We start from the raw sequence: 16,795 nt of genomic DNA, 5'->3' as shown, positions 1-16,795 counted from the left end.
TCTCAAGGCAGTTATAAAATGTCTCTATGTTTTGGGGGCCTTTATCTATAAAGTGTGGAAGTTATTATGTTTCTCATAGATTTGTTATAAAAATGTAATAAAGAAATGCAAATAAGAAAAAAGTTAAATTGTCACTATTTGAAGATTACATGACACTGTATATAGAGAACCCTAAAGATTTCACCAAAACACTATGAGAACTGATCAATGAATTCAGTAAAGTACAGGATAAAAAATAACTTCAGAAATACACTACACTTTTATACACCAATAATGAGCTAATAAAAGAAAAATAAAATACATAGAATAAATTGAGCCAAAGAGGTAAGATCTGTACTTGAAAAATTATAAGACATAGAAGAAAGAAATTGAAGAAGATACAAATAAATTAAAGCATATACCATACTCATGAATAGGAAGAATTCATATTGTTAAAATGTCCATACTACCCAAAGCAACCTATTGATTCAACAAAATATGATTCCAGATTCCAATGGCGTATGTCATAGCACTAGAACAATACTCCAAATATTTATATGGAACTACAAAAGATGCCAAATAGTCAAAGCAATCTTTAGAAAAAAGAACAAAGTTGGAAGTATCTTGCCACCTGATATCAAACTATACTACAAGGCTATAGTGATCAAATCAGCATGGTACTGGCATATAAACAGACAGAATAGAGATCTCAGAAATAAACTCCTACTTATATGGTCAATTAATATATGACAAATGAGGCAAAAGCATACAATAGGGTAAAGATAGTCTTTTCAATAAATTGTGCTGGGAAATCTGGGAGAACTTATTCACCAATAACATATTTGTTAAGGGTTTAATATCCAAAGTTTATAAAAAAACTTATAAAACAACACCAGAAACTACAAACAATCCAATTAAAAAGTAGACAGATGTCCTGAATAGACACTTCTCCATATAAAACATACAGATGGACAATAAATCTAGAAAAAGATGCTCAATATCACTAATCAGAGAAATGCAAATAAAAACCACAATAACACCTCACACCTCTCCAAATGGCTATCATCAATAAATCAACAAACAACAAGTGTTGGTGAGAATGGAGTAAAGAGAACCCTTACGAATCATTGGTGGGAATGCAAAACTCTAATTTGAAAGAACACATACACCATTACATTCACTGCATTGTTATTTACAATAGCCAAGGTATGAAAGCAACACAAGGTACAACAACAGAAGAACGGATAAGAAAGTGTGGTACATATGTATATACAATGGAATATTACTCAGCCATAAAAATTAAAAGTGTACCATTTGTGCCAGCATGAATGGATCTAGAGTGTATTATGTTAAATGAAGTAAGTCAGACAGATCAAGGCAAGTACCATATGATTTCATTCATATGCAGAATCTAAGAACAAAATAAGAAAATAAACAGAAAGGGACTCACAGAGACAGAGAATAGACTAATGGCTGCCGGAGGGAAGAGGGTTTAGGGGGCTGGGTAGAAAAGGTGAAGGGAGTAAGAAGTACAAATTGGTAGTCACAGACAGTCATGTTGATAAAAAGTATAGCATAGAAAAGATAGTCAATAATATTTTATTAAGTATGTATGGTGCCAGGTGGGCCCCTGAAATATCAGGAGAACCACAATGTAAATTATGTGATAGTCTACTATTTGGTACACCTGAAACTAATATAAAAATAATATGGAATGTCAAAACATGTACAATTAATTTTGTGTTTGATTCTTTATCACTCTCTTCTTGAACACTAACACTGTACTCTTTAAAATGTTAAATTGTACTATATACTTAACTTAAATATTTATTCAGATATTACAAACCGAAATATCTACAGGATCTTAATAGTCTAGTATAAGTAAAAATTAATTAAGAGATAATTAAACAGAAAAACTTGTTTCCTATAAAATATATTATAATATGAGGTTAAATGACTAAAAATATATAGATATAAATTGTGTTTTTTAATAAATGTCCTAAGAATGTGTTATATATGTTTCATCATAGTTATTTTATAAATCCACAGCTATGCCTGAAATAAAGCACATCTCTAAGAAAATCTGGTTCATTCTCTTACTGTATACATTATATTGATAAATGATAATAAAATATGCTGATATTTGGGTAAAAATAAGGGTAATTAAACTAACTTTATGTAACAATAAATTTTTATTGTTTTTAAAAGTAGGAGGATTAAAGGAAAGTGACTAGAAATTTTACCATTAATACAATTTTCTAAACTAATGATTTTCTTTCAGAATCATATATCTAAAAAATGACAGATATGGTTTATCAACTATATAACTTTAGTATGTATTTTTATTGCTCTAAAAATATAGTACATGATTGCTAAAAGTAACATCATTATTTTTACCAAATGTCAGTGAGATACTGTATTTGAAAATTTTAATCATAAGACTAATAACAATCATTAGACAATGTCATGTTTGCTTTATAATAACCACTTCTTAATAAAATCTGTTATGTTTAGATCCATTTACTTTAGCCAAGGAAATGATACGGCCTCATGAATATGATATATTCTGAAGTTATCATGAAAAGATACACGTAGGCCCCAAGAGATTATAGTGGGTAGAATCTCCCACCTGACTAAGTCTCCACTAACACCACAGTTCATTCACAACTTACCACAAGATGCCATTTCATCAGTCTGGTCACCACAGTCATCCTCCCTGTCACACAGCCACGCTCTTGGAATGCAGCGCCCGTTTCCACAAGAAAACTGGTCCACCTGGCATGTTCTAGCTGGGATGATCAATTAATTCACAAAGAATAAACTTGGAGGCTTTTTAAACAACAGCAAAGATAAAATAAACCATTCAATATCTCCTTTACATACAAGGTATTATATTGCTCTATTAGATAAAATATTTTTAAAATAAATTTTTATTAAATTTATAACAATGCCAGCTTGCTTTTCTCTAAAGTTCACATGCTTTGCCCTTCAATTCAACTGACTGCTAAATGACAACACTAATCCTCACACACTTCCATAAATAAAACTATGAATTCATTTTCATGGCACATGCTTATGGATAAATGGTTGAATTAAATTTCATTCAATTTTAATTCAAAATAATAATTTTGTATAGTGTTTGCCAATAAACCAAGAAAACTTTTACTGTAACAAAGAAGAAAAAAATTGAAGACTATCTCAAATGTTAGTGAGATACTCTGTTTGAAAATTTTAATCACTTAGATATAAGATTAATAACAATGATTAGACAACGATAGCTTTGAGACAAAACTAGCTTCTAATGATGTAGTCAGAATTAATCATTTTCCACGTTATCAATGCATTTATTTCTTGATATCTAAATGGTCCAAAGAGTCTTTTTTTGTTTTTTGTTTGTTTGTTTGTTTGTTTGTATTTTTCTGAAGTGAGAAGCAGGGAGGCAAAGAGACAGACTCCCACATGTGCCTGACCGGGATCACCTGGCATGCCATCACTAAGGGGTGATGCTCTGCCCATATGGGGTGTTGCTCTGCTGCAGCCAGAGCCATCCTCAGTGCCCGGGCCAAATTTGCTGCAATGGAGTGTTGGCTGTGGGAGGGGAAGAGAAATATAGAGAAAGGAAATGGGAAAGGGGGAGAAGCAGATGGACATTTCTCCTGTGTGCCCTGGCTGGGAATTGAACCTGGGACTTCCACACACTGGGCTGACACTCTTCTGCTGAGCTCACTGGCCAGGGTCCAATGAGTTTCCATAAATTAGGTTTTTAGAGGTTATTTAAAGTAATTTCTTTAAAGTTATATACTAGTTATTTTAAGCAAAATACAACTGAAATTTAAAGATGTATATACTTTATTAGTAAATACTGAAAATATTATTCAACAAAATTTAAAAATACTGCTTGATTTGATATATTTGATTGGAAATATCATTCCTATTCTCGGTGTTTATACTTAGGAATACCAGGAAAATTATTACACTATATATTTTGCTTTGCTTATGTACATAAAAATCCCAAATCAAAATGTTATGTAATATTAGATTTTTCCTTTTTACATACTGCTTAATTTGTATTAATAGATTTTTAGTATCCCAACAAACATGTATGTTCCTAAAGTTTTCAATGTTGAATTTTAAGTAGGATTAAATATTTCTATGTTGTCTTAATTGGCTAATTATACAGATCTTTTGTTAAATTATTCTAACATTTAATTTAAATCAACAAAATTCCTAGGTAATTTTAATAAAACTATGTCCACTTGAAAAAAAATGCAAATATTTTTATTGACCTAGAGAAGAAGGAAGTTGCTGGCATTAGTTTACTTGATGGGAAACAGAGGGCATAGAGGTATGAGAAAGATTAATAGTTTTCTTTGTACATGTGTCTGTATTGTTTCACTGGTTGAAGTAAATACTTTTTAACTTTTAAGTGTTAAGATAAATTTAATGATAGTTTTTCTTTTTATCAATTATTATTTTCTTTCCTCTTTCCTCCTGCTTTTTCCTCTTCCCCCTCTTCCCTCCCTTCCTTACTTTCTCTTTTCTTTCTCTCTTCCTACCTCTTTTTACTCTCTTAACTTTTTCATTAGCTCTCCTTTCTTCCCTACTCCTCTACTTATTCCATTTATTCAGTAATTCTTGTTTTCTTAAAGAAAATTATCACAGCCTGACAAGGCAGTGGTGCAGTAGACAAAGCATAGGACTGGGATGCGGAGGACCCAGGTTCAAAACCCCAAGGTTGCTGGCCTGAGCGTGGGCTCATCTGGCTTGAATGTGGGCTCACCAGCTTGAGTACAGGAATATATACATGGCCTCATGGTCACTGGCTTGAAGCCCAAGATCGTTGGCTTGAGCAAGGGGTCACTCACTCTGCTGTAGCCCACCACCCCCAGTCAAGGCACATATGAGAAAGTAGTCAATGAACAACTAAGGTGCTGCAATGAAGAACTGATGCTTCTCATCTCTCTCCCTTCTTGTCTCTCTGTCCCTATCTGTCCCTCTCTGTCTATCTCCCTGTCTGTCACACACACACACACACACACACACACACACACACACAGAAAATTTTCACAGATTTTTATCTCTGTTAAATTCTAATTGACAAATAGTAAGAATATATTAAATTTTCTAATACAATATTCTTTTATTTGGTGTTCTTATTCCACCGAACACGGGACCTCACATTATGACACAGTTCCATTTCTAAGACAGTCATGTGAATGTGATCTGAATTTTGGTGTAAATCGAAACACACACAACACAAATAGAACGTTTGCACTTTTAACAGTTGGAAATGGCTTAGGTAAGCTTACTGTGGGACACCAACTTCCTCATTCATATTCCACATTACTGTGTATTCTTCCACAGTGCACAACCAAACTAGTTCACCCACACGGTCCATAAGTACAACACTAATGGAGTAAGCTGAAACACTCACATCTTAATTTTTTTAAGCTTTTATGGGAGTGAGTGTCATAAACTCAAAACGTCGTATTTCGAGATTGTTGTAACCCGAGGACCCATGTATTCTTGTCTGGTCCTTCAGATTTATTCTAAACTTTTCTGAGACATTTTCTTTCATTAGGAAAGCTGTGGTGATTAGGAAGGACAATGATAAAGCATTCCTGATAAACCTACCCCACAATGTGATAGTGTTGAAATTTGTGTCACCTCATTAACTCTAAAGCGTGAAAAACTGGTAAGAACTATTACTGCAGAGTGAATTTACCAGCTAATCATTGAGGGATAGTATGCCTTGAAAATATATAAATTCATTTTCTGTTTTAATCTTAGAGAAAATGAGCTGCTTAGCTTACTGAGAAAATTGAACCAGTTTCAGGTGAGAAAGATGTTTCATTGAGTAAATCTACAAGTACTGTCTGCCTATATGATATAATCACATTGACTAAATTAGCTCTTTGTAATCATTTGATTTGTAGCAAGAAGACACAACCTTCATGCTTTCAGTTTCTGTTCCTAGCAGCTCTAAAACAGTTTGGAAGTGAGATTAGTAGAGCTGTCCCAGAGGACTGGAATTTTGTAACAAACTGCTCTAATAAAGAGGAAATTTATACCTCTCAGTGGAATTGTTTATCTAGCAGAGAATCAGAAATTCGATGTCACAATGTGAATTCTTTATCCATCACTATTTATGCTTTTTATGCAGCCATGTGACAGTGAGAAATCCCATAATGCACAGGAACAAGAAGAAGGAGAACAGAGGTTAACACATTATTCCTAACCCTTAGCTTATTTTTGCTGCATCTTAATCAAAAACAATGTTATGCCAAAATGCACTCTTTATCTATTAAAACAACATCCGGTTTTCTTTAGCACATCAGATTTTCTTATTGCAACTATATTGACTAGTTTAAATTTAGTCAAAATATGAGGGGGAAGTGAGAACAGATTTTATGTAATCTAACCAAAGTACTGAGTTATGGGAAAACTCAGGTTTGGAATCACCTAGGTTTGACTCCAAGACTGTCATGGTTAGGATAAGAAGAAGAAAAAAGAATTCAAGTAACTACTTTGCATCTTTTTTTAATTGAATTTATTGTGGTGATACTAAAAAAATTATATAGGTTTCAGGTGAACAAGTCTACAACACATCATCTGTACATTTTATTGTATATTTACCACTAGTCAAGTCTCCTTCCATCATTATTTATTCTCTTCTGGGTCTCCTTCATAAGTAGACAAAACTATGCTTTATGCTGACAAAGAACAGTAACTAAGCCCCTGGCTGCTAGCTCTTTCGTGGCCACCATGGACCTTCTCTTCCCCCTTCTAGGCACACTCTCCACCCCTCTGTCCTTGCTCCACTTCACCCTCTTCAGCTATGCTGATCAGTCTTTTTACTTTCTCGTAAAATATTTCTATCACTTAGAAAAGTATAGCTAGTGACATAAATAATACTTGTTTGCCATTATATTGTTATATCAAAGCTTAATATATTTTTCTATATTAGCTACAGATTTTTATTTTACTTAAAAAAAAGAGATATTATAGTTATATCTGAGGTCCCCTATGTAATCTTTTTCAATATAATCTGATTTCTTTCTTTCTAGAGATAGTGTCAATCCTGATTTTTTTTTTCATTTCCAAAAATACATTTCATCTTATTCTTACTGATTTATAAATCAGTAAGCACATATAAAATTGCTTTTGAATTTTTATTCTTCATAGAAATGGTATTAACCTGTTTATATTTGGCAACTTATTTTTTTATTTAAAATTGTTCTTGTAATTCATTATTGTTGATAACTGAATTCTAGTTTGTTCATCTTAAATATGAATAGCATTTCATTATGTTAATATAACACCATATACCTATCCATTATTCTGTTATGAGCATTGGGTTGTCTTTATATTTTCAGTATTGTCAGCATTAGGGCAATGGAATTCTTCTTTATGTCTCCTTGTGAACAAGGAGTTAGACTAAAAACTTAAAACTGAAATTGCATATCTGAAGGCATGAAAATCTACACATTTATGTGATTTGGCTAAATTGTGTTCCAGTGTAGAAAATCACCAAGAGTGTATGAGTTTTTCTCCCACAATGCTTGGTTTTATCAAATAACTTATTTTTTTCAAATCAAATAATTTGAATTGTTATTTAAGCATTATTCTTATGCTTTTCTTTTAAAAGCCTTTCTTGGACATCACTTCTTTCAGGATAGCCAAAAACTAAATGAGTTGCTCTTCTTATGTGCTCATATGTGGTTCAACTCAGCACTTTGAATATTGCATTAGAGCAGCGGTTCTCAACCTGTGGGTCGCGACCCCGGCTGGGGTCGAACGACCAAAACACAGGGGTTGCCTAAAGCCAATGGCATTAGAGTAACCTGATCATATATCATTCTCCCCATCTTTACTCTTAGCTTCTTAAACAAAAGTGTATGTATATTTTGTCTTATTTTTTATCTAGTGCCATGATAAATATTATTGAATTAGTAGATTCATGAGAGAGAAATCCCCCCCCCCAAATAATATAAAATTAGCTTCTGATAGGAAAGGAATTTCTTTTAGATATAAAGTTGTCACAGTGCTTAAGGCTAAGAAAAGTAGATTCAATTACAAAATAATCTTCCTATTGGAAATCTTTATCTAGGATACAAGTCCATGTATAAACTTATACTGAGAAATTTGTAGAAATGACTCAATCAGGAAAACTAGCTAATGAATTTACCATATTTTTTCCAAGATGATACGTTATGTGACTTATTTATTTTTTATTTTGGTAAAACCAAATGGAAATACATTTTAAGATAATAGCATACTTAGTTTTCAAAGCTAAAGTCATAGTTATTTTTTCTTCTTTTCATTCAGTTTTTTGAGATGCACAGTGATCAAAATGCTGGTCATTAACATGCTGACAAGAAGATCTACTCCTGAGGGAAGTATTTAAAGTGCTGCCATCGCTTAACATCATATATCACACTTGCAGTGTAAGCACAATATGAGTTTTTCCTAGTGGACTACAGGCCTGGAGAGTCAGAAAACTTACTAATTAAGATGGATTGCTTTATTTGCTATCATATGTTTTCAATTTTTGCTACTACAAGATGCTAGTCAATCCAAAATACTTTAAAAATCATGTAGAATCAACCAGGCTTTAAAAATCTAACAGAAATAAAGAATACATGGTATTATAAATTAAGTCAACAATGCCTTTTATTTTTAGGTGAAAGCAGTTCTATCCATTTAGGACGTAATAAAGCATATTCTCTGATTTGAACCTTAACCTTAAAAGAATAATAATTGCATTAGCTTAGAAAGATGTTTCATTGTAAACCATAGTCATATTGTCAAGGCAACTTGGCCAAAGTTAAATTGACCACACCTAAAATTTTAGCTAATCCTCAGAAAAATATAGTTTGATAAAAGGAGAAATGGTCTTGGAGAAAGAACTCGTGAATTGATTTTCCCCTAAACTCTCCTCTCTTGCCTTCATCTCTGAAATGGATAGACTTGAAGGCTGAGGCCCAGGACCACAGGGTCTTTAGGGGTCCTTGTTCTAGCAGAATGTCTTCTGTACAACAACCTTATAAGACACACATATCATCTTGCAAATAATCAGTAACTCTAAAATATTAGAGTAACTGATATTTTGATCAAGGGTCAAGAGACTAATTAGCTTCAGCAAATATGTCACTATGTAGGTTAGAATTATGGGATGGTCACTGTTTTGTTTTTGTTATTTAGTACACGATAAAAAGCTCTTTGAAAACAATTTCTTATTAATTCATATTCTTACATAACTGAAAGAAATATATGAGTAAACTACAGTGCAGAGAGGTACTAGTCTTTCTAAGAAAAAAAAAAAATAGAAAAACCAAGAGTTCAAACCATGCTTCTTGACCTCTGGCTCTTTTCTCTATATGCTTCCTCATGAGTTTTCACTACTATGTTATAGTAATTATTCAGAAATGCTTATGTTGTCAAACAGAGAAAGTAAGACATTCATATGTTTTGAAGTTGCTGGGTATAAAAATCAGTTTTTACTGGTCACGTCAATACATTGGATATACTACTTCTTCATCGTTTAAAGAGAAGCACAGGACTCCTACAAGTCAGTATTACTTTTCAATATTTATCTGTCTAACATTGACTTTTCCAGAACTCTGTTGTAATCTTTACTATAAACTGCATATTCCCATTCAACAAGACTCAGGACAGGGCTTCAATGATTTATTACAATGGGATACAGTACAGTATATGGAAATATAAATAGACTTAGCAGTGGAGACTCCATGAGAAAAAAAAATCCTGTCTCATATAAATAATGTGCCAGGAACATAACAGTATTCACAGAGGAATTCTACAGCAGACTAAATAAAATACAAAAATTAATTTTTTCAAGGTAAGAAAAAAGGAAGCCTCTTCATGAGTGGCCTACATCACAGCATGCTAAAAAACCTCAACCTCCACTACCAAATAAGAATTAGCAGGGACAAGTCTTGTCCAAGTAGTGTACCGCCAGTCAACCCATATGGATAGAAAATGTGCCAAATTACTTTGGAAAGTAGCGTCATACCCAAAGATTAAGTAAAAGATAATTTGTATTCTAGCTTTTTGGCATCAAATGTTGAATTCATTTACTACTCCAATAATCCAATGACCAGCACTAGGAAAAGTCACTTTAATTCAAAGTATTGACCTGCATTTTTATGAAGACTAACTTTGGGAAAGATTTATGTATAAATCTAAGCAAATCCTTACCTGCACAGGTTTCACTGGATTCATCTTCATTGCTCCCACAATCATTAGCTCCGTCACAAAGCCATCGCTTGGGGATACAGCGATTATTCTTGCATTTAAACTGATCATCAGGACAGCTATGATTGACTGGGGTAGAGGTGAAAGGAGAGGAGAAGAAATTTTATTCACAAAAAACTGGACAAAATTGTGATTATTTTAAGTAGGAGTTATGAAAAATTACAGTAATTATGATATTAGAGTACAATAAATAGCATAGCTTCATTCATTCAGTGTTATATATTTGTTAATCTATTAATATTCTAGGCTCTGTTAAAATGTAATAATTTTATAGAAGACATCAAGTAATTAAATCTCATATCATATAAACATACTTATTTTTTATATCTTCACTAAAATCAATTGTATCACCTCTTTGTTTTTCAAGACCTTAACACAAAAAGTGACTCAATTTCAGAATATTTGTACCAAAAGCATTTAAACAAAGAGTTATCAAACAATTAAATCACATAGATCAAAAATATTTCTTTTAAATCACACATTTACTCAAGGAGTTCTTGAAATATTTAATAAACCTATTTTTGTTATGCTTTGTTTAATGTTTCTTGTACTAGAAGTAAAACACAGGGGGGGAAATGCATCACTTATGACCTAGAATTGGCTGAATATGAAATCCTGCAAATTTTAATAACAAAAATGATAAATATTTTCCATCTTAGTATAAACAAACATGCAACCACAATATATACCAAGGACAAGACCAATCCGCATAGGGGAAGCTGTACACAGCTAAGCATTAAACCTCCACACTCTAAGCACAACAGAACAACTGAAAGTTAACCTCGTGTGATCACTGTTCCTGCATTCTGGAGGCTAGATTCCTAACTGAATCGGTATGCTCTTCAGTATTTGTTTTAAAACTTCCACATTCCTTATAAATAATTTTTCTAAAGCTCAGTAGTTGCACTTGTGTATAATAAAGATATATTTTGGTATTAATTTTACTTAGATTTTAAAAAAGAAATAGCTGTTTTACCATGCTGTTGCATTGCAAATATATGCCTTTTCAGTCGGTTTCTACAAAACACTATTTCTTTAAAGTAGCTTTGGTGATAAATTGATTTTTATCAATTTTTTGAAAATTTTTATTCATCTGTATGTTTTAAAATGTGGAAAAGTTTTATGTCTTCTGGCATTTGAGCATACTAACATTTTCTGCTCACTTTAGGAACTTTAGCAAGAATAGCTACTCATGAGATTAAAAGTCATCTAATATATTAGCAGGTCAACATCTTAAAGTACCAAGATTATGTGTAAGCATTTCATTGAAGCTTGATCAAGGGCCTTTGCAACTTTCATCAGTGATGGAAAGCAGAGTTCAAAATGAAGAAGCAGATATAATCCATAATCTTGTGAACTGGAGTCGAAAAGTTAAAGAAATAGAGTGATAACAGAATTAAGGTCAAAGCTTCTGAGCCCTTAATATCTAAAAGAATCTTTTGAAATAAATTATATATTCTTAAATAATCATGGGACCCCAGAAATATAATGCTGCTCAGAATTACTGAAATGCTTTAGAGATGACACCATACTGCAGGAAGCGGTCCAGGGATAATCAGGTTTTTTCTGCCCTGTTTATTTAGTCACTTATTTGTCCATACACTAGGTGCTTTGCTACATTCAAAAAAAGATGTTACACATAATGTGTCTCCTCACAAACAAATTCATCTATTAGAACCACCAGATAAGTAAGCATATAATTGCAACTTTCTGTGTATACTACCAAAGTAAAGGGATATATACATATACCGGAGGTGTTTAACTCCAACTGAGCTATATTGAGGACACTTTTTTGGTGTTCAAAAAGACATCTATGGAGGTAATGGAAAATGATTGAAAATTCTATAGCTAGAAACAGAACGATGTCACAGAGAAGAGAAAATAACATAATTTGGAGATCTACTTGTAGTTCAACTTGATAAGGACAAAGAGGTTAAGTGGATGCTAGACAGACATTTAAAGCTAAAAATGTAAAGCTGAGACAGAACAGGAAGTGCCTTAATATGTGAGTCAATGAATTTTAGAATTTAACTTCTGGATTATACAGTAATTCAAATATCAAAATTATATTTCAGAATATAAACGCCATTCAGGAACCAGTGTGAAAAAGGGGCTTTAGTTAAGGGAGAAATTCTGGTAGGAATAATAGCAGTAACTTGTAATCTAAGATATGAGCCTAATTTAGCTAGTAAAAATTGAGAGGAGATAAATATGAAAAATTAATTATTCAGAAGATGAAAGAGAGATTTATTGATAGAATTGAATTTGGACCATGAGTCAATTAGAAGACTCCAGGAAAAGCCCATGATATAGCCTCAGGTAATGAGGTAGAACATGATGAAAATAAGAAAAAAATACTGACGAGTAATTGTAACACTACAATTCACAGTACAATTGTAATGTACCTGTATATTCATAAAGAAAACAAGTTTGTTAGTTGATGGAAAGAAGGATTTCACAGACAGTAGCATGGAACTAAAGGATTAAAGCATGACTATTCTTATGAAATATTTGAGCTCTGCACTGGCACTGATTACATGAAAAGTGGATATAGAGGGAGCATTCATTAAAACCATTAATGCACAGTGAGTCTGAAGAAATGAGGCAATTAATTTAATCAATAAATAATACATAATTTCTGTATAAACAAGTAGAAAAAAAACACCCTTTACTCAGATAAAAATGCTCCTTCCACTCCAAACCTTTTGCCTAATTGTATCAGCTATTTAGTATTATATTTGTAGGCTCACACTTTACAGTATAGCTATTAATAGGTTTGAAAATAGAATGTATAAAGTTGCATTCAGAGTTCATGTTTAAAAATTAAAAGAAAGCAGTGCTATCTTTATGTGTTAATGACAATTGATGTATTATATATTTATGCAAAATTCAAAAAAATTTTTTAAAGTCCATATTCTTGGGGTTTTATACCAAAGCATAGATAGTTTCATAATAGATATTATGAAATAATAGACTATATTAAGATGTTAATTCTTAACAATGGATCTTTAAAACTTTATATTTATGTTCTGATTTAAAAAAAATGAAAAGAAAAACAGAGAATCATTAATTAACTCACAGTTAATTCAGCCACTTAACCCTGGACATGTCTTTAAGTGAAAGAAACATTTAAATATATTTAAGTCAACTCAAGAGAGGAAAGATACATATGTCCAGTACACACCTCTCTCACTTTATATAAAAATGTGTTTATCACTCAAAACCATTCAGGTAGTGACTATAATCAAATATATTCTCAAAACATTATTTTATGTGGTTTTCAAAATGTTTTCCTTCTGTGTATGTGGGTCATTTCCATAGCCCTACAAAAACATGGAGTTATTTCTATTGCAGCAAATGATAAATTACTAAAAAGAAGCCAAACAGGAGAAAAATAAAACCTTTAATTTCTGAGTATCCTATATGTGTTTTCTACCGTGAGCTGAGCCAGTCAACTTAGGCAGTAAGATGTTCCAAACCCATGTCTGTCTCCTTGGATCTTCTGCAAGTCTTACCTGCCAAGGAATAATGGGCTGAATTGAGACCCTCTGTACCTGTAATTCTGTCTTGAGGGTGTTTAAATTGATTGCACACACACTAAGATTCAGAAATTTGCACATTCTGACAATGGTGTGGTGGCGCTAATTGAACAAATAAGAAAGGAGATAACTTTTAGAGCAACCAAAATTATAACATTAAAGATGGGGAAGAATGAGACAACCAGTTCTTCAAAACTAAACAAAAGAGGCACTCTAAGGTCTAATCTCTAAATGGATGGCTGAGAAAACAAAACAAAACAAACAAAAAACTTCAATCTGCACCAAAGACATTTTTAAATTTTCACAAACTATTTTCATAGTTCACACACTCAAAGAGTCAGGGAGATTTAATATTACTTGAAGGAAAACATACAGCAATTTTCTGCATCTTCATCACTTCCGTCTAGACAATCATCATCGCCGTCACATTTCCACCGAGCTTGGATACAGTGTCTGTTTTTGCAGCGAAATTCCCCAGCTTTACATATTTGAGGTAATAACACTTCTCCTGGATTAACTAGGGTTAAAAAAAAAGAGCTGTATGAACACTACTTGTTATATTCAGTTCATTGATGTATAAATGTTTTTATCTCTAAGTACTGATATATTTCATTTTACAGAAAATATGAAAACATGTTAGCACTGTAATGACTCCAATCACTGGCAATAAAAAAATTTTAAGTTTTTCTTACAATAATTATTTTACTAAAGTTTTTAAAGATTTGTTTAAACACTCTAGCCAAAATAATAATAGCAACAATAATAACATGTCATATGATAGTTATATTGAATTTGTAGTTTTACTTTTTTATTTTATTTAGAGAGGAAGGGATGAAAGAGAGAAGGGAACATCAGCTGCTCTTGTATGTGTCCTGACTGGGGAGTCAAACCGGCAACCTCCATGCTCTGGGATGATGCTCCAACCAATCAAACTATCCAGCCAGGCTTGATTTTTATTGATTTTTAGAGAGAGCAAGGGAGAGAGAAGAGAGAGAAAAGGCAAGCATTGTTGTTCCACTCGGTCATGCATTTTTTGGTTGCTTCCTTTGTGTGCCCTGACAGGGGATTGAACCCACAACCTTGTTACAGAATAATCCTCTTAATGGATTAGCTAACTGGTCAGGGCATAGGTTTACTTTTTTAAGAGCTCTCATTCAGAATTTCAACTGATCATGATATAAGGTAGGCCTGGTAAAGAATTTCACTACATCCATCTTATAGAGAAGTATGCCAGAAATTAATGACAGTGCGATGTTAAGGCAGTAGCACACAGCAGTGGATTTGTGTTTACTTTGTGGGTCTGTAAGTGGGAGAAGAACTCAGGTCTGTTTGAGTATTCAAGGAAGTATTTAGTTAATCAAAACAATCTCATTATATATCCAAGTTCTCTTCAGTGTTTTTCTCCATATATTTCATGTCCTTTAAACGTTAGGAATTCCATTAACTGGAATTTATTCACAAACTGAAAGTGTTACTATTCTCTGTTCTCCTTGAGAGGATTCGGTGGAGTCTAGAAAGAGAAGGGAACACGTGGCAATGGTTAAAGTAAATGATGTGTGTTTCACAGACTAAAAAAGGCATTAAAATATTAAAAACTGGTTTACAGGAAAAGAAAGAAGCTGATCATTCCAGTTGAGTTATAATGGCTTTAAACTTTATTTTGGATAACTGGTTTGGACTGGTGAACTATCACAAATCTTATATGCCCTTCAGTAATAAGAGATATTGAGGGGAAAAAAAGTGTGGCATTTCCAGAACACTTTGTGTCAGCACTCTTAAATCTTTGTATTTTCCTGCTGCAAAGAATGAAAGAAGGATGTGCCTCTTGAACCATAACTGCAGAGACTCTGCTTCAGAGAATTATGCAGTAAGCACAGCATCTGGGCTGGTGGGGCCAGCAGAAAAAAAGCTGCCTTATAAATTCAGGTCCTTATTTAAGGCCTCGGGGGTAAAAAGTAATTAGAATGATAAGTGAAATACTCAGAACAAAGGTAATCCTGTGTTTCTTCTGTCCCCTCCCCTCCCTCTTCATAAGCAGACACTGTGTATAGAAACTATCAGTCATTTTTCCTCCTGTTTAATCATTTTTAAAAAATGTTGTAGCAGCAATTTCTCTAATAATGTCATTTCTGTAAGGTCACTTGATAGAAATGCATATTGTGTTGTGTGTGTTATAGTCCAAAATAGAGAATGACAACAATATGAAAATGAAAAATGAAGATCACTAGTCTCCCATTCAACACTAACGTGACTTTTTATGGTGGCCACTTAGAGTAAGGATGGGAATCACAAGAAAGCAAAAGTGCACCCTGAGATATGTCTGACTGTCTCTAGGATCAAGCTTCTCTCTCAAAATCTGCAGCACTGATCATGAATAATATGCACATATTCCTTATTTTGAACTTCAAGTCCACTCAGTTAGACATTAATATACATATAATTATATATATATTTTTTGTATTTTTCTGAAGTTGGAAACGGGGAGGCAGTCAGACAGATTCCTGCATGTGCCCGACTGGGATCCACCCAGCATGCCCACCAGGGGGCAATGCTCTGCCCATCTGGGGCGTCGCTCTGTTGCAACCAGAGCCATTCTAGCGCCTGAGGCAGAGGCCATAGAGCCATCCTCAGCGCCTGGGCCAACCTTGCTCCAATGGAGCCTTGGCTGCAGGAGAGGAAGAGAGAGACAGAGAGGAAGGAGAGGGGGAGGGGTGGAGAAGCAGAGGGGCGCCTCTCCTGTGTGCCCTGGCCAGGAATCGAACCCAGGACTCCTGCACGCCAGGCCGACGCTCTACCACTGAGCCAACCAGCCAAGGCCTAGACACTAATATTTTTAAGGGTAATATAGTTTTTTCTTTTGAATCCATAAAAGCTCAGTTTTGAACTGGGCATTTAACAAATAGTAGTTGATTAATTTCTTCTCTATAATTATTAACCCTAACAGTTTCTTGGAGTTTTGTTTTAATGCCAGTCGATAAGAAAACTAATGTGGAATGTAA

At 33.4% G+C, this 16,795-nt stretch overlaps 1 protein-coding gene across 1 annotated transcript in view; it reads right to left on the bottom strand.

Annotated features, from left to right (window-relative positions):
* The window catches only part of LRP1B (LDL receptor related protein 1B), a 2,131,860-nt gene that overhangs the window by 859,941 nt on the left and 1,255,124 nt on the right, over positions 1 to 16,795 (bottom strand). Inside the window, exons 16-18 of the mRNA XM_066281034.1 lie at positions 14,170 to 14,313; positions 10,201 to 10,326; positions 2,652 to 2,768 (exon numbers count right to left, since the gene is read on the bottom strand). Coding sequence (XP_066137131.1) covers positions 2,652 to 2,768; positions 10,201 to 10,326; positions 14,170 to 14,313 — 387 coding nt within the window. The remainder of the gene's footprint in view (positions 1 to 2,651; positions 2,769 to 10,200; positions 10,327 to 14,169; positions 14,314 to 16,795) is intronic.

The sequence above is a fragment of the Saccopteryx bilineata genome, chromosome 5 (assembly GCF_036850765.1).
Source record: "Saccopteryx bilineata isolate mSacBil1 chromosome 5, mSacBil1_pri_phased_curated, whole genome shotgun sequence".
NCBI lineage: Eukaryota > Metazoa > Chordata > Mammalia > Chiroptera > Emballonuridae > Saccopteryx > Saccopteryx bilineata.
The sequence above is the reverse complement of the archived record's forward strand: the minus strand, read 5'-3'. Positions and strand labels throughout refer to the sequence as shown.